The sequence below is a fragment of the Hetaerina americana genome, unplaced genomic scaffold (genome assembly GCF_022747635.1).
Source record: "Hetaerina americana unplaced genomic scaffold, ioHetAmer1.1.p SCAF_1, whole genome shotgun sequence".
NCBI lineage: Eukaryota > Metazoa > Arthropoda > Insecta > Odonata > Calopterygidae > Hetaerina > Hetaerina americana.
Genome location: NW_027286069.1, coordinates 44,386,562 through 44,405,837, shown reverse-complemented (window position 1 = coordinate 44,405,837; position 19,276 = coordinate 44,386,562). Strand labels below are relative to the sequence as shown.

General features: G+C 40.8%; 1 protein-coding gene across 1 annotated transcript in view; it reads right to left on the bottom strand.

Moving 5' to 3' along the window:
* Positions 1-2,969: 2,969 nt before the first annotated feature.
* LOC139697529 (uncharacterized) overlaps positions 2,970-19,276 on the bottom strand; it is a 98,851-nt gene continuing 82,544 nt past the window's right edge. The window contains exons 4-8 of the mRNA XM_071596261.1: positions 10,805-10,868; positions 10,141-10,582; positions 8,821-9,199; positions 6,451-6,632; positions 2,970-4,962 (exon numbers count right to left, since the gene is read on the bottom strand). Of these exons, the coding sequence (XP_071452362.1) occupies positions 4,711-4,962; positions 6,451-6,632; positions 8,821-9,199; positions 10,141-10,582; positions 10,805-10,868 (1,319 nt within the window). The 3' untranslated portion in view covers positions 2,970-4,710. The remainder of the gene's footprint in view (positions 4,963-6,450; positions 6,633-8,820; positions 9,200-10,140; positions 10,583-10,804; positions 10,869-19,276) is intronic.

Genomic DNA, 19,276 nt, shown 5'->3' with positions numbered 1-19,276 from the left:
CCATGACAATGCTATTAAGTAACGGCATATCTTTATCCTCGGATATCAACAAAACTATGTAGACATGTATTTAATTCAATCGATTCCACTCTATTTTTACAATTTTCAACTTGTGTAAGCTATAATATATCATGAATGCAGTGCACGTAGGCCATCCTCTGCATCTGTTGTCAGTTACTGATCACTGCTTTCCCTGCTTTGTGATCAACTGATTAAGGTAATCTGGAAATTTTCTCATTAATAGTAATACCAGTTTTTATTATTTTTCATTACAGTTTTGAATAAAATTAAAAAAATATAACATTAATACTTTTTAAAGTCTGATACTGTTTTCAACTACAAGTGACAAACCTTTGCCCCTTCCAAAGTTTATAGGAGTAGTAGTAGTAGTTTTTAGGGGAGGCGACCGACAGCTGAGGTCATTTGCGCCGTAGGGGATGGACAGGAAAGGATGAAGGGTGGAGAGAAACCTGGCGTCGGCATTAGCCTACTCTTTACAAAAGGCGCCAAGGGGTCCGCAGTTTAACGTCCCATCTGACGGATGCCGTACTCACTCAAAGTGCCCTCCACAGAGCACCTCAAGTAGGGATCGAGATACCTCTGAAAAATATTCAACACCGCCGGGACTTGAACCCGCGCCCTTAGGGTGGGAAGCCAGTAAGTTTATAGGAGAACAATACCAATTCATCATGTGGCCTTACCTAGGACATTTTGTACACCAATTCAAACTTGTTAACCAGCATGATCCCAATAGCACACTGGTACAGGATATTAAGTCCCTCTAATTGAATCTTCTATAATATTTTATAGAATTGGAGTAAATACTAATGAATACCAAAATGAATACCAATGAATACCAAAATGAATACCAATGAATACCAAAATGAATACCAATGAATACCAAAATGAATACCAATGAATTCATTGGTATTCACTTTTAAAAATATATCTGTATGTAATTTTTCAGAATTACTATTTTTCATTAGATGAGGTAATTTCATGCTGTTTTCAACCATGTTATGTTATAGGTGTGAGGACTGGGAGTGGAGCATACATGTGTCTTTAATAGGAGTTCAGAGGGTTATTGTCTTAATACAATACCATGGATACTCCCAAGAGATAAATATATAAAAGAGGAAATAGATGATAAAAAAAATAAAACACAGTAATGAATCAATGATAGGGACATTGAGTAAGGATATTAAGAAAAGACTTGTCAAAACTTTGATATGAAGCGTAGTTATGTACGGTGCGGAAACATGGGCACTGAAGCAGAATGATAGAAGTAGATTAGAGGCTTCTGAAATGTGGGTGTGGAGAAGAATGGAGAAGGTGAAATGGACCGAAAGGAAAACAAATGAGGAAGTACTAGGTATGGTAGGCAAGGAGAGGGATTTGTTGGGAGAAATCCTATGGAGGCAGGAAAAATGGATGAAGGGCGTATTGACCGGCAGCGGGATGTTGAAGACTGTAATTGAGGGGAGAATGTTAGGCAAACGAGGAAAGGGAAGGAACAGGATAGGGATGTTGGACGGGATGAAGGGAGGAAGAAAGTACTCGGAGCTGAAGAGGGACCTGATGTAGAGTAGGATGTTGTGTTTTGCTAGGGGCCACAAATTATTTAATTAGTAATTACGTCCATCCAAAAACCTACCTTATCCGGTAGATTACCTAATAAATAAAATATATATACACACACACACACACACATATACGTGTGTGTGTGTAATGCACCCAAAAAATCAAACAGCTTGGGTAAAGCTGAGGGTTTCCAAAGAGGCATTGCCTAAAATCAAACCCAGGTCTTCCGATCAGTAGTCATCCACTGCAGTACCCTTGGACTGATAAGTCTTCAGATAGAGAGATCATCATTGAGGGGAAAAGATACTGGACATTTAAGTAAGGCTGGGGATAAAGGATTGGAAATAGAGGCAAATTTATGGGAAATGATAATTTACTTGGAAGTGAATTAAAGTTAGAAAATAATCGCTGAAAGTTGGTGACTAGATAGACTTTATGTAACTTGCACTTGACACAAATAATTAAGCAAGGATTGGTTTGAGGATATAATGTAAAAATGGGAAGCGGAGTGTGGCAGAAATGCTATCCAACACTCATTACATATCCGCATTATACTTTGCAAAGGAAATTGGGGGTTAGAAAATCATTTTAATTAAACATGGAGATTATCTAGTCTGATGAAAAAAATGAAAAAAAGAATTGCTAAAAAGATGAATGAGCCATTTAAATTGGGAAAATATTCAATGGAAATAAATTACAGGCATGTCAAAAGTATACAATGTCATATATTTTAATTAAAATATGAGAATATTCAGATAGATAGTGCAGGTTGTTTAAAATATTTCCTTAAGAGGGGTGCTGGTATTAAGGGCCAAGTGAATTTACTATGTCCTTGGAGAGAGATTAACAAGTTTGATTAATTTGTTCCAATTCTTATCAAGCCTGCATTTTTGTGGATATGATTTGGAATGTCCATTTCTAACAAGATTATTTTCAGAAGATATAATACATTTGGTGCATTTAGGAATGGATCACAAATACAAGAGAATATTTTCCACAAAACATTAGAGCTAGAATGGTCATTGATATGCCTGTATTGAAAGATAGGTTAAAACTATTTGGGTATTTTTGGAGAAACATTTTGAATGATTAGGATTGGCAATAACAAAATATGGGGAAAGGATTTGCTTCAAGTTGCATGAAGAAAAAAGTGAACTGGAAATTACTTATAACAGAGTAAATTATGTAAAAACAGATGTGATGGGAAAACACGAAGGAAAATCTGAGGTCTAAGGTATTTAACGCAGTAGCTAGATGCAGGCTACTTAAAATTACAGTAGGAATATTCTTACAAGAGGAATAAATGAAAAATATTTAATCAAAATTTAAGGTTTGCGATTAGATAAAAATACGTAAGTAATAAAAAGACTTAAGTCACTCAGAAAATGGTTTAATATTATGTACCAACTTCTATCACAGGGCAATACAGCTTATAGTAATTAAAACACCAAGTTCTGACTCTCAAAACCTCTGTTGTGCAGTAGGTATTCATCACAGTCAATTCGAATAACAAAATTGCAACATTCAGACTGCTTCACTATTCAGAAGTCACTATATTAACAAGCCATTCTCATGTTCAACAATTTTTCTATCACAAAAGTCAATGTTTACAAAAAGCTTTATCAAGAAAGACATCATTTATACAATCCCCAAAACACTCATTGGGACTATTGCAATGTAAAAACATTATGTTTTCTTAAAAATCTCATGATACGAATGTAATGACTAGAATTAATACAAGTAAATATCAGATTATTTTTTTACATGATGTTAATTGTATCATGTGGAAAAACTTTCAGTATAAAGTACTTGACACTTCCCTTTTAATGAGAGGAATTCAGTTCTCCATAATATTTAACTAAAGATGTTTTACTGTTTTTATGCCAAGTTTGTTTCACTGGTGAGGGATGATTTTTTTATTGTGTTCATTGAATCATTGTGCTAAACATTTTTATTTTACCATTTAAATTTAGTTTTAATTCTTATGCAAATTAACTACAAAGCTCTTTCATCACATTAAGAATAAAAGAACATGCTCATAAATGTTGTTATTTCTTAAAACTCCTTAAGTAAAAGAGTTAAAAATCCCCCTCATCAAGTGAAAACCATTGAAAATTAAATTTTTCAAGTATTTGTTGATTTTATCATACATAAGTTTCATATTTCACCAAAATATTTCGCAAAGTTTAACTGATTTACCTGCAGGAGGCATAATAATCTCGAAGTGATACTTACCCCTGTTGAAATGATACAGTGCACTAATATCAATAGAATTTTAATTTTGATCTGGTACAATGGTCAACCCATATTTTACATCACCTATGTAATATTCTGTGATGAACTATATGTTACCAAGGCAATGGCGTTCATTTTAATGCCAGTCTTAATTTTCCAAAATAGGTCGACACTTGGTAATGTTATGTACATAATGTGTGGCTGTAAATCATTTGATATATAACTTTGGAATGATCACTCTTTAAAATGCTCATTATGAGCTTACATGAATCAACAAGTATGCTTTAGTCATATCTACTTTTGTTTATTTCAAATAAAGTTTTTATTCCACTTATTTTAAAGTCAATATTTTTAGGACAGAGATGACTTTACCTGTTCTACTGAAAGCTGGCAGTGACAGTGGAAGGTGATACCATTACCTTTTATTTTTTAAAATGTAAAAATACCTCTTCTGCCTACTGATGTAAAAAAGTTACAGGCTTACCGATTTAATATAGGTGTAGGCATAATCTTTAATCGAAAAAACCTTTGGGCAGTTCTTCCATAGCATTACTTTCACTACCAACTCTCATTGAGACAAGCTTAGCACATCAAATATAAAGTTAATGGATATCTTCATAATATATGAAATAAATTAATTTTCTGAAACTTTTATCAAAAGCCATTTCTCTGTTACCAAGTTGAAAGATACATACCTACTGGTTTTGATTATGATATGATGAAATTCCTTTGCATGCCTTAAAACAGTACCAAATTATTTGTGTGGAAACCTTCGAGCCATAATTAAGTTTGGATAGATAGTTTTTGTGTACTGTTAATGGCACCAAAATTCATCTTTATTATTGTGCTGTTAACTTGAAAAATGAAAACTGCCACAAACTTTTGAAAAATCAGTTAAAGTGCTGTGCGTTCATCGTACACAATCACAGCCTCATGGTCAACTAGGGAATCTGTGTCCCGATGGCAGCGGTGAGTGATCGATGATGAAGATGGTAGTGGGACTGCTATAGCTGATGCTGAAGGCGCTGCTGCATGATGAGAATGACAGGGTGGTATTGGAAGGAACTGGCTCCGAGATTTACTCAGTGCTATGATGGCTGCTTCATCACTTCTCATTCGGTTTTTTCTCTTTTTACTTAAATTGACCTGGAAGACAAATGGAAAGATGTAAATCATATCTTAAGATATAATTTAGATGGGAATTAAGAATAAGATACATAACCGACAATGAAATTGAATGCTAATGAGTTGTATAATAATGAGCTTATATTAGGCATCTTTGAAATACCTGCCCATTGTTGCTAAAAAAATTGAACATACCTAAAATTTTGATGTCACCAAGGAATATAGCTAGTATTTCCTTTAAATTGCATATATACAATGTTTCCCTTCTAATAAGTATTAGCTTTATGTTGTCTTTCATGATTAGCCATAGGTATAAATCAAAAAGTACATTTCCTCATCTGCTCCATTACTTGAAAGTAATTGTTAAATTTGCAAATGAGAATTTTAAAGTATAGGTTGAAAGCATTTCCACAATTTGACTCACTTTACTAGCATAAACTGGGAATTGTGCTAACACAAGCATAACTGAAAAAATACATTATAAAATATAATACCAAGTACACTAGCTATGCTAGCTATGTAGCTATCCTGCTTGAAGCTTATTCTCCCTATTTTGGACCAATACAGGTTTTTCTGGGCTCTGAAATACCAGAGTTTAGCAACACATAATTGCTTAAGGTGAGATGCAAGCCTGTGAGATTGGGCAAGTAAGTGGAATCCTAATCCCTCCAATCTAAACTGGACAACAATACATTAGCACAGTTTTCTCATAACTTTTCACTTATTAATAGCTAAAATCTGGCTTCTGTGCTAGTGGAGATCACCCACAAGAAAAATACTCAAAATCCTAATGTATATTCCAGTAAGTGAGCCAAACCAAGATATTACAGCAATGTTGTGGGAAGTATTAGTTAATCCCTTAGAAATGCCTTGACATAGAAGGATGAAGAACAACCCATCTGGAACAAGTAGAATTAATGCCAGGAATGGTATTTAGGATAAACGTTTGCCTATTCTGAGGCCCAGGAAGAAACTTAAGATGAGCCATCATCAGATTTCATCCTTTTCTCATCAACTTCAGAAAAGGAGTGAAATGTATTGGGAAGATCAAAGCCAAGTTTGATCAAGGAAATGTCAAAGAAGCTCAAGGCTAGGCGAAATCTTATTTTTGTGCTTTTTCCTACAGAAATATGTTTCAGCTCATTAACCGATCTTTTTATATGGGATGTCCTCTACATATTTTAAAAATCTCAGAGTTTTTCTTCCCCGTGGAAGCATCACAGGTTGCCTATCATTTACTTTCCTTGTAAATTCTGAAAACAAAATGACTTCTTTGTAGTATCACTTAATATGGTCATGACAAATATTTGGGTAAAGTAACATCCGGTTTCCCTCCCTCTATTTTATGTTATAGTCTTTCAAATACCATATTTGTACTTAATGCATGCTCGTTTCATCGATTAAACAATGATTGTAAGCCATCTTAAGTTATTCAGCATCATAATACTAATTTTATCAATCATAATTTATTTGGCAGAGATGTACTATATATTGCTTTTAGCAATGCACCTTGGCATAAAGTTCTGCAAGATCATCCTCTGTGGAGAGAGGGCGGGATCTTGACCGCACCCAGGCTGGCAGACTCCTGGTTTTTAATGCTGCTGTTTCTGCCCCATTTGCTCCTTCTGCTCCTCCCAGGCCCTCTCCTCCTACGACATCATACTGTCTTGCTCCACTCACTTCATCTAGCACTGGAAAGAGAGAAATACAAAATAAAATTAGTTATAATAAGTTTTGTTGATTTCAAGTGATCTAATTCTATCAATATTCAACATCTTCGCAACACACTGCTTGGTTTTGCAAGAGTAGATGACAAGGAATGGTAGGACTCTAGCAATGGAGCAGGAGAGGGAGATGAAGAAGAGAGAATTATGTTGTAATATGTAAGGTGTTTCTGTGTTATGTTATAATTCTCAAGGAGTAATGAATTATCTGTATTCAACAGTCTCACGAGCAGCTTTGAACCCTTCAAAAAATTCTCATACATAATGTTAATGTTCTAATAAAAGATGATGAAACAACCCAAGTAATGCATATACACAACAGTAGGAGTATGATTAATGGGTAAAGCAATAATCCCACCATAAATTGGTAATTCTTAAAGGGAACAATGAAATGTCTATGGAAGGAAAAGGAAAATGACAAGGTTTATGCTTTACAAGTGTTAGGGTGTTAAACCTTGGTTTTGTCATGGTCAGATCTAGACTCTAATTTTTTTGGGGGGAAAACATGCTCATCATGTTTAAGAAGATAATGTAAAATAAGCCCAAACATTTCTTAATACTGTTATTTTTAAAATGACAATTAAAATAAAATGCCAAGTGACAAAATCATAGAATATTTTAGTGGAAATTATTTTTGGTGGACTTTTACCCAGGGGTTAAGTTTATAGTCAAAGCTAGATCAAGGTCTATATTCTGAGTTTTATCATGATATGTCATAATGTCAAGATAGATGTATGTAACAAAGCTATTAAAAAAGCATTTGCACTAATTTTACCATAACTAAACATCAGTATTTCATGTGCAGTACCTATCTTGAATACTGAGAAATTTATCTCGTAGAGTTTTGAGATACAGAAAATCTCATACTTATGGTAAGAGATGGCGTTTTAACATTATTTATGAAGTTTACATGTATAACTTCAATCAAAGCATATTTTATGCATTATTAAGAACAATGGGTGAGATGAAATTTTACAATTACTCCAGTTTTATTTATGAAAATTAAGTAAATTATTAAAGGAGATCTCCAAAAAGAACTTGGATGTTGCTGCCACATGAGGGCAATTCTTATGTAAAATAGCCTTTTCCTTTATTACAGTTTGTATTGAAAAGATTGGTTTGAGAGGTGAAGGTAGAGTTCATCCAGTAATTAGCCCAATGGTGTCTAAAGTTCACACATCAAGGTGGGTGGGCCAGTTCCTTACCCCGTGTCGTTTGTAGTTTACAGGAAGATCTGGTACACAAAATCATACAGTCAACAGCTTGAGTAAAGCTGAAGGTGCCCAGGGGTATCAACCGGAATTGAACCCAAGCCTTCTGGTTTGGATTTTTATTTTTTTAAGTTTTTATGTTTCTTTTTAATTTTAATATTCTTTCATAGGTTATTCAGCATTAATATATGTATATTAAATTTGCATTGAACATCCTAATTTTAACAGGAATAAGGTTATTAAATCAAAAGTAACTTCCTAGAAGTACTAATTGTTCTTTCTAGAATCCTCTCTGTAAGTTTTAGACTCCATGGAGAGCATAGGACTTGATTTACCGGTAGCATGTTCAAAATACAGTTTTTCTCCTCAGTGTTAGAATCCCAAGAATTGGAATTCTTCTTCTATTTAATATCATAATATGTATTCATCAAGTATTTTCAATTATATTGGTGATATTTTTATTGTCACTAAAAATGAAATACCAGCTAAGATCCTTATGATTGAGTGCACAACAGGTAAAGGAAATTTTACATTAACAGGCAATTACCTTGATCTCCTTTGTGAAGCAACTGTTACATCTAAATACCTCTAACATTGCAAGCAACCACAGGAGCATATGATGGGATACTCTAGTCCCCATACATTAAGGGAAATATTATGATTTGATTTTGTTTGCAAAGTACTTCATTTGGTAAATGATAGTTGAATTACTGTCTCTAATTATTTCTACTACTGTGATAATTAAATTTGTGCTGAAAGAACAATTTCCTCCGTGTTTCTTGCATGATCAAGTATTCATATTAGTTCTCATGTGATCTCAACTACCAATATAATTGGGATTAGAACAATTCCTTGGTGCCAGCATTTAATTCCTGCTCTGAATTTTTCCTGAATGATATTTAATACTTCATGGATATTTTCAAAAAGAAAATCATAACACCTACCACCACTGGATGCATATTGACTTCCACTGTGGCAAAATTCAGGAATTTCTGGCAAGTGCACTTGGTGTTGGTGATTTTGCTGTGGTTGCTGTGATGAATGGTTTGGTTCCCCTGATGATTCTTGCTGGTGTTGCGGAAGTGACATGACTATGTGGTGATGAGCATGGGGATGGTGCATTTGCTGCTGGTGGCTGCTGGTCTGAATACTATGTCCCCCTTGCATGTTAGGGTGGTAATGCTGTTGCTGAAACTGTGAAGGGGGCTGAGAATGCATAACCTGTACATTGTGGTGGCGGTTGCATGGTCCAAAGCAGGAGGGTTGACTTAATGGGCGACGCCTACCCGATGGATCACATCCCATACCAGACCATACAGTCACCTGCAAGGAAGATAATCACACATATTTGTAACTTAAAATTTTGTCAGTTACTTTGGTGCAAAAATGTGATATTTGGTTCAAGTATCTTATCGCTGCATCTTTTTGGAAACAAATCCTATATTGATGTCTAAGGAAAGATCAGGGCTGCAACTAGGATCTGCTCCATCTGGGACAAAGATGGATTTAGGTTCTCCCATTGTTGTTTTTTGTGTATTATTGTAAGTGCCAAATAATATTTGATAAATAACAAAATTTACAAAAACATCTTGCCATTTTGGTGACCCCCATCGATATATATCAATGGTGCATACTCTACCCCAATCCTCCCCAGTTATGGCCCTAGGAAAGATTATCAATAAGGATGTATGGGTTAGATTTATTTGCTAAATCTGGTGTTTGAGTTTTTGTTAGCTACTGAATTACAATACGTAAATTATATCATGGCTATGGTACAAGGCTAAAATAAGAAGCAGCGTTAACCAAATTACCCTTCTCTGTATTGAGCAGCTCTAAATATGTGAAAATAGTGGGGTGTCATTTTGAACTAGATAATGAAACAAGTTGATAAAAACTAATATCTGTTGAGTTGAAAATACTCGGTGCAAATTTGCTGAGTTGTTCACTCTATTATAATCAATATCAGAAAATTTCACAAAGTGACACCTAATATGGTAACTTGCATTTTGAACTCAATCACTTTACAATTCATGTTTGGCCTAGGTTAAGAGTGCATTGTGGCATTTTCTCAAAAGTATAAACAGTGTGTGTGTATATGTATATATATATATATATATATATATATATATATATATATATATATATATATATATATATATATATATATATATATATATATATATATATAATTGAGAAATAACAGCGTGTGTGTATAAATATATAATTGAGTATATATATATATATATAAATGAGAGAAAACAAACCCCATTCTCGTGAGGCACTCTTTGTGGTGCTCGAGGGGATGATGTTGATGCCGCTGGATCCAGCCTCTCTAGGGTAGATTGACTCAGAACTCTGCTGTCGTAAAACCAGTGTGGTGGAGGTGTCATTGTAAGGCTCCCCATGGATGGGGTCACATGCTGTGGGGGTAGAGGTGGTGGGTGTGAGATATGGCTTCCTTGCTGCCTTGCAGGATCAGGTTGCCCTTCCTCTGTCGAACACTGAGGTTGAGGGTGAGACACTATCACTGCCTGTCCACCCTTTGTAACTTCTGCACTTCTGGTGACTGTGGGAGCACATGTCTGCGTAGACTGCACTGACTGGGTTGTACCAGTTGGTGAAGTAGCTGTTGCAGTGGTGACCACAAGGCGACTATTATGAGACCATTGATTTGATTTTGGGTCCAAGTACACGGCAGATTCGTGACTGCACCATAGTCATAAAAGTAAGAAAAAAATTAATTTGAAACTTGTCCAATGAATCATGATTTTATCAAAGTGAAATATGGCCACAGATATGAGTAATGTGGCTTCTTTCAAGGAGAATTGATTTATGAATATATAGTTCCAGCTTTTAAAGAGTGCTTTTAAGTTGAAACAACCAATTTAATTTTATAATGAACATTTTTCATTGAAATGATTGCCTTACCTTGCAACAGCTGCCACTCTAGGCCTCGTCTGTCGTGCAGCTTCTTCTTCTCCAATTCTTACACCTGCAAGTAATTGAAATAAAAATGCCTGTCAAGAGTCAGATTTTCCAGACTTGGGCATCACTAAATATATATGTATAACAACATACCTTGTAATCTATGCATACAATACCATGGCACTCCACTTAAGCTATTTAAGCCTGGTATGAAATCTACTTTAAAATGAATTTTTATGGTTAATTTGTATTGCAAGCACTGACCTATCTTCAATTAAACAGTCATTTATGGTTAGTGCTTGAAGCTGCTGCCCTAACAACATAATTAATCCATATAGTGTCATAATTCATAGAAGGCCCAGCTGCTGGACCGAGGGTCCTGGTTGCGGACTGTTTGGATTTTTCTGGAATGTCTCAGTTTTACCTTGTTTATGAAATTTTATGGGGATTGATTAAGTGTTGGAGGGAAAATGACCAACCAATACTGAATGCATAAGTATTTAGGGGAGGCAACAGACAGCTAAGGTAATTTGCGCCATTAGGGTTGGACATGAAAGGATGAAGAGTGTAGAGAAACCTGGCGTTGGCATTAGCCTACTCTTATGGAAAGGTGCCAAGGGGTCCGCAGCTTTTCCTCCCATCTGACAGATGGCGTACTCACTTGAAGTGCCCTCCACAAAGCACCTCAAGTTGGGATCGAGATACCACTGAAAAATATTTGATGCTACCGGGATTCGAACCTGGGCCCAATAAACTGTAGTACCAATAGTTGGACTCATAGCAATATTGAATATTTGAGTGAATCGCAATGTGGACACAATGAGAATTTTCATGGAGGTTTTTCTGAATAAAATAGACCTTTTTTTGGAAATTTTAAGATAATAATTTTAATAATAAGCGCTTAAGTATTATTTTAAGCAAGTACTAAGTGTAGCACCTATTGATAAATTTGAAGTAGTTATGGACAGAAAAATTATTAACTTTTTCACTTGGGAAATGAAAGGACATAGAAAAAATATCTGAATTTAATTAAAAGTATTTCAATTTGTTGCTTAATATCAATAGGTTACATCCACTACTTACACAGCCTTCAGTATCTTGAAGTAGTCTTCTTTATATTATTTATCTCTATGCTGTTCATCATGTCCAATGATATTATGCCAAATGCAAAGTTTATGCACCAGAAGGAAAGGGGGTTGGCTTGTGTAACAGCAGCGAGTTTTGACAAACACAATTTCGTTCAATCTTGTCACATATTGTTTGAAATTTGAAAAATTGTCAACTTGCACTAAGATTGGAATCACACAGAAGACAAACTGACAAATAGTAAGAGCAAAATGTTAAATGGTAAGCTTGAGATCAAACATTCTTGTGAGAATTTTTGTACATGTATTTACATTATATTTTGTTGTGCTCAGAATTTTTTACAAATTAAAACCAAATGTACATCATTTTCAATACAAAGACAATTAAATTTTCTATATGTATCTATACATGTATCCATTCATGTTCTACATAGAACTAAGTATTAGAAAACATCTCATATTTGATCATTTACACTGGAAAATATTTTACCAATCTATAAAACTAATATTTGTTACTATTGAGCAATACTTCAGGTATTTCATTTGCGATATGGAACCCCCTTCCCTTAAATTATGCTAAAAATAAGCTAATTAGTGAGAAAACATTTACTATAACTTTGTAAACCCTAACATAGAAAGCATTCTATCTGGTTTTGCTATGGAAGTTTTTGGAGCCGCAAGTAATACACATGTTATATTGTTCACTACTAAAGAAATTGTTTTCTGTACATCATGCTTTGTCAAAAAAAAACACCAGATTTTGATACAGAATTTAAAAATGAACTACCATTGTGTGCATACTGACAATTAGAGATTTAATGGTAATAATTGTTCCAATTTGATCAATTGAACATATTTCACTATTGAATTCAAATGGATACAAGGTGACAGCGCTAGATATCTAATATACTCGCAGTTGCCTAATTTATGCAGCATTAGGGCGATGCAGAGCATTCTAACACTAAGCTATTGCTTCACGATACACTGGTTCATTTTCAATCGCCTATGCATGTTTCGCAACAATCAACTAGAGACAAATAATGAAAGCAAACTAAAAATGTCAATTTATGTACACAAATATGACATTTCTTGCTCTCCTGTTTTTTGCTAAAGCTTATGAACAATATATACAAATCTTATGAGAACGAAAGAGCATAGACAACAAAATAATTTGCAATTTATTTAGATGAATATTCTCATCATATACTTTTCCTTTAGTTAGCTTAGCTCGCATCTGAATCTAACGAATTTAAATTTGATACTGAATGTAATTATCCCAGGATTAATTTTATTCGAAAACAAAGAAATCAAAGGTACGACCCAATTATTTAAGGGTAAACCTTTCGTGTTCCTTACAAACCCTTTTCCTCGTCATTTATCCTCGCGCTTCATCCCTTCAGTTCCACATTAATCTTCCTCGTCCCATATCCCCGCTCCACCCTCTAAATTCGCTTTCCCCCAAAAACTCCAACCGTCGCCGTAAATCACAACTCACGCCACCCATCCCTCTGCTTCCTAAAAACCTTCTCCTCCCCTCCCGTCTACCCTCCTCCCCATTCACAATCCCCCTTCTTTCTCTCCCCTCCATACCTTCTCTACCAACCCTCGACTCCTGACAACATTTTCGGTCATCGCTGCTGAACCATTCCTCCTCATGGATTCCGAGGAAACTAGCAAACTCACGAATAAAATTCAAAAGGAAAAAAAACATGAGCTCCGAAAGGGGGGAGGCTGGGAGAGAAACAATTGCTTTGAAGAGGCGGGATACTCAGGAGAGAACCACGGGTCTCCCGCTCCGCTGAAAGTGTGGACACTCGGCGGGCGGGCAGCACGGACTTCGGCAAGAAAACAAGCGAAGGAAGAATGAGCGAACGAGCACAAGTATGCGCGCCTTGAACACGCAAACAAACACAAACAGATACACACACACGTCGGCGATCAACAACACCACACACGCATACGGACGGACTTCTTCCCTTTCCTGGCGCGGAAATTTTCCTCCCTCCCTCTCCGCCCGCTCGAAAAGTAGAAGAAACGGAAAAGGTGGGACGGCGGCAAGTGGCAGGGTAAGGAAACCTTCTATCAATACACCAGTAGCGATGGTGGAGGAAGTGGAAAACGAAGGAGAAGAGGTGGCGGAAGGGTGGTTGGAATCCGCCCTCTTATCCCTCCGATCGCGTGTCGTGCCCGAGAAGGGATCTCCGAGGGGACAGATTTTGGGTGAGAAACGTTTCGGGGGAGAGGGAGCACAACAAGGGGAAAGGGAGACCCTGATCATAGCCTTCCCCGGGCCCCTCCCCCCGCCCTCACCGGAACGCCCAAAGGGGGGCCGGGGTATAGGGCGGAGTTTTTTCTCCCGATGCGTGGCCACCGTGCGTGCGTGTCTGTTGGAGGTGAGAGGCTGCTGCCTTTCTCTTGGCCTGCTGAACGACTTCTACGCGCATCTCCTGACGGCGAAAGGTCAACAGAAGGGAATCGAGGTGTCCGGTCCAGGGGCGAAGGGCCCGATGCGAGTGTTGTGCGTCTTTTTTGTCGCGGACAACCCCGGAGCGATCTCGGGAGGGTCCCCTATCAGTTGCGTCTCGCACGCGAGCAAGTGTGAGAGTGTGGGTGGGTGGATGGGTGAATGAGTGAAGTTGTGTGTGCGTACGAGCTTCTTGGCCGAGCGACACTGAGCGGATCAGGGCGTGGGGCCCCTCCCTTCTCCACGAGGAGGAGGAAGGAAGGAAGGAAGGGAAGAGGAATCGGGGTGGGGGAAGGAAGTCCGCGAGGTCGGTCTGCCTTTGGTAAAATAGGCTCGGCGATTTCTCCAACCTTCCCTTCTCTTCTTCTTCCGGGGCGATCGGGACGAGAGAGGTGAGCAAGGAATGGAAAATATTAGAGAGAGAGGGAGGGAGAAAGGATGGGGACGAGATCGAGATGTACAATGTTTCGTCGAGCGCACAAGCGGACGGGAAAGAAGGGGGGGTGCGGCGGCGGGAGAGGGGGGGGAGGATGTCGGCAGGGGGGAGTGAAGGATAAGGAGGGCGGGATGGATTCTCACGCGGGCGGAAGGGGGCAGGGGTAGTGAAAGAGGTGGAGGGGGTAGGCGAGAGGGGAGAGGAGGGGGGGTCGGGAGCGCGCGGGGAGGGAGAGAGCGCACAAGTGGGGAAAGAGTTTTGAGCAAAAACTGGGGATTCCAGTTGCAGTGGTCCTCCTATCTCTCTTCCCTCCGTCCCTCCAGCCCTCTCTATAACCGCTCCCATCGCATACGCACGATTCTGCGCCTGGTGGGTGTGGTCCTGCTCCTCCTGTGCCGGCGTTATACGGGGTGCGGCATGGCGACAGGGGAAGGGAGCGGGGGGAGGATAGATGGGGGAGGGATGGATATGGAAAAGGAGGAGGTGGAGAGGCCCTTGGATGAAGAGGGGTGAGGGGCGGTGAACGCGGACACACAAGACCCACACGCGCCCTCTGTTCGAGTGTGCATTAGTGTGTGTGTGCGGGATGGTGCAGCCCGGGAGGAGCAACGAGGCCGGAGGGGCGAGAGAGAAGGAGGGACTGGTGGGAGCGGGACGGGGGAGGGTTTGGGAGTAGGTATGTGGGGGAGGAGTGTGGAGGCGAAGGAGGAGGAACGGAAATGTGGGGTGAAAAAAAGAGGGCGTGTTTCTCCTCGTTCGTGCTCCCGTGTGTGCGTGTGCATCAGCGCGTGTGTGTTCTTGCTTACGTGTACGTGCTCTTGCCTGTGATTGGTTGTGTGTCTGTACCGGAGAATGTGAAAATGTGTTCTCGTGTTTGGAAGTGGGAGGGCTTCGGGGTTGACCGGTTGGCTGCGGTGATTTCGTTCCCTTCGCCGCGTTTTATTTTTATATTAGGAAAAATATGAGCATACGTATCCTCGTTACGGACTCCGGTTGTGGGATTCGGCGAAAAAAAGGAAAAATTGACGAAGACGGGAAAGGAGTGACCAAAGTCGGAGTCGGTCCACTCTTTCCACGTGAGCGAGAAGAAGAGAATAATGAACGAATGTGTCCGAGGCGGAAGAGATCGAGTGTAACGAGTGAGTGAACTCGCGGGGTTGGCACAGGGAGAGAGAATGCGGGGGAGGAGAGAATTTTTACATGATCAGCGGAGACAAGAGCCAGAGAGATGTATCAGCGTCGTGGTAAAGGCCAGCGTCACATGTCCCGTCGGTTGTTCGCTTTTTTTTGATTAGTGAGGTTTCGGGAGGGTGACCGTGTGATGCGGTCGGTAGACTCACACGTCGGATATGTCAGCACTCAGCCAATCACTCTGAACTCTGGAACAAAAAATACTTTCTTCTTTTCGGATGATCGAATACAATGGAAAAAAACTCTACTGCAATCGTGAGAGCCGTTGGAAGAATCCTTTTAAAGGCAAACCGACCCTGAGGGCACGAATTTCGGCGTCGGAGCGGAGCGCTGCCGAGGAGAAATTGGGTGGTAGGTCATGACCTGACCCATGAGGTCAACGAGAGGGAGCACCCCCCGGCTCTTGCCGTATCGAAGCATGTGGTGCGACCACGAAGACCGGCTTTTGAGTGATATTAGCCGTGGAAGGTAAACTATGGGACGATGAGGCTTGGAAACACACAACACGCAATCCAGGTGCAAAAGCGATGAACTACAACGAGAGTGAACGACGGACGTCGGTATTCAGCGTGGCTATCGACGTATAAAATCGCGAGAGAATGATGCATTAACACGTTACACGTGCTACGCGGGGAAAGGCAACACGACAGACGGCACACCCGAATAGAAAAATATGAAATTCCGTGCTTGAGAGAGTTGTAAAGCGGAATCCACTCGGACTCAAAAAATATGAAGTGTGCTCGCAGAGGAAAGTGTGAAGGAGGAGAGATAAAAAATGAAACACTGCAGAAGAAGAGACACAAAGAAAACAAGAGAAACGTGCATCCCTCTTAGCCCCGCCACCACCCCGCAACGCGCAAACCAAACAAAAGGAGGTAGAATCGCTCATGCAACAATAACGTTTCCATGCTTCCACAGCGCGATCAACACAACAATCAAGCCCGCTCCCGTTCCCACGGCGTTTCAAACCGCCTCGGAAAAGTGATCGAGGAGAGCGCGTTAGAGACTCACCTTTCTTCCGGCATCTGTAGCAAGGAATCATAACGTGGATGTGTTTGGGGAGAGGATTTTCGGGTAGGCAAGGTGGGCGGGTTTAGGGGTAGGGGAGAGTTGGGAGGGGGGAAGGAAGAGGGGAAGGGAGGGGGGATAGATATGTACGTGCGTATATATATAACTATATATAAGAAGTGGAAGGAGCGTAGTGGAGAGAGAGGGAGAGAGATAGTGAGGATCGGGGGAGAGGAGAGGGGCGTGAGGGAGAGGGCGAGGAAGCGCCTCTCGCCTCCTTCCTCGCTCTCCGGTGGAAATTGTGGAATTGGTCGGGATATGGGGTGGGTGGGAGAGCACGGTTGGGGAGCAATGGGGGAGGGAGGGGAGAGAAAGGGGTTAAAGGGTTTTGGAGGGGATGGGAGGGGAGGGCTGCAGGGGCAGGGGCAGCTGGGGAGGTAGGGGAGGCGGCGGAGCGCCCTATCCTATATAACCAGCTGGCTGGAGAGGGAAGGAAGGGTTTTTATGGGGCGGGTAGGGTGGGAGGAGGAGGGAGAGGTATGGAGGGAGAGAGAGGATCCGTGTACTACTACTAGAGCGCAGGGTCGTGTGCCGAGGGAGCAGTGGGAGAGGGAGGGAGAGGGGTTGTGCGCGCCGGTGAGGATGGATGGGGGGTGAGACGAGCGACGGGTGGTGGGTAGGGAGTGGAGAGGAAATGGGGAAGAGTGGAGGAAGGTAGAGAGAGAGTGGGGGAGAGAGAGGAGGATCAGTTTAGGTTCGGAAAGAGGTACGGCCACGTGGGAGAAGTGAATGAGAGCCCGGCAGAATGGCAAGAGTAAGAGTAGAGAGAGAGAGAGGGAGGAGAAAGAGAGGAGGACGCCGTGAGCGGTGGGTGGAGACGGAGAGTGAGTGTCTGTATAAAAGGGCGGGGGATGTGGGATCGAAAAAGAGAGAAGAAAAAAGAGGATTCGTAAGGAAAATTATGAGGGTGGGGGGGAAAGGAAGTATACTCGAGGAAGAACGTAGGGGAAGGAAAAGGCAGAAGATGTTTATGGGGAGGGAGGAGGAAACTGAGAAAAGAGGAGAGAAACGGAAAATTATAGAGGTCGGGAAAAGAGACGGGAAAGGAAGGGTGAAGGGAAATATACACGCCATATACGGAAAGGAGAGGAGTCTGTGAAGTTGTGTGTGTGGTAAAGAAAGAGAAATGCTCTAGATACCAAGATATAAGGATTAGAGTGGTCGAAAGATAGGAACGGGAAGAAGTAGAACCGAAGATTCTCGGATATTCCCCGAGGAGCAGGAGTGAGAAGGGAAAGATGAAGAGCGTGAGAAAACGGAGAGGGAGGAAGGAATGGGAAATTCTGTGGGTGGAAGTGAGAGGGATAAGATGGAAAGACACAAATTGGTGCGCGAGGGTTCTGGAATGAGATGGAGGAGAGAGAGAGGACTTTGGAGGTTAGGAAGGAGTGGGAAGAGAATGGGCCGACGGGGGTTGAAAAGGGGAGAATGGAAGAGTGGGAAGATGATGGGCGAGTAAATGAGAGGGTTGGCGAGAGGCGAGAAGGGGAGGTAGAAGAGTAAATGAGATAAAATACGCTGGTAGGGGGGAGGAGGGTTGAGTGGATGGATGGATACTCGTCAGTTGACGGAGAGGGAGAAAAAAGTAGAGGGTGGGGAGGAGCGGGAGCTTGGACGAAGCAGTATAGATAGAATGGGGGGGATAACAGAGGGAGAGGATGATCGAGAAAGAATTTGTGTTTACGGGGAGATTTCTTGAGAGCAGGGGGTGGTTTTTTTCGGAAAAGGGTAAAGGGTGGAGGGGGGTTGAGTTGGGAAAGGGTTGGGGTCGATTTCCGGGTGTATCCGATAATGATCTTCGGCCGAAGAGGACGGAAAAACATTCAGAGTGGGTTAAGAGGGGGATAGAGAGGGCAGACGGGGGGGGGAGGGATGTTTCGTGGTGGAGGGCGATGAAAGAGGTGAGAGAGATGGAAAATGAAATGGAGGGTTTTGCGGCGCGGAATGCGGGGACTGGAAGGAGCTTCGCGAGAATGGCTGACTTGCAGAGATGGAATTAACCGGTGCCGAAGTCTGCCGTAGCTAGGGACCGACAGTGTGTGTTTTTTCTCTTTTATTCTACCTCCCCTCGTTTCTCCTGCTCGTTCCTGTTTGCGTGCTTCCTCCGCCTCGTCTCTCCCTCTCTCCGTCTCCCCTGCGGCGGGCAAAGTGGGGAGGGTTTAAAGTGAGCCGACTGCCCGCCTGACTGCCTCCCATCGGCGATGGTACGCGATCTTCACACTTGCGCGAGG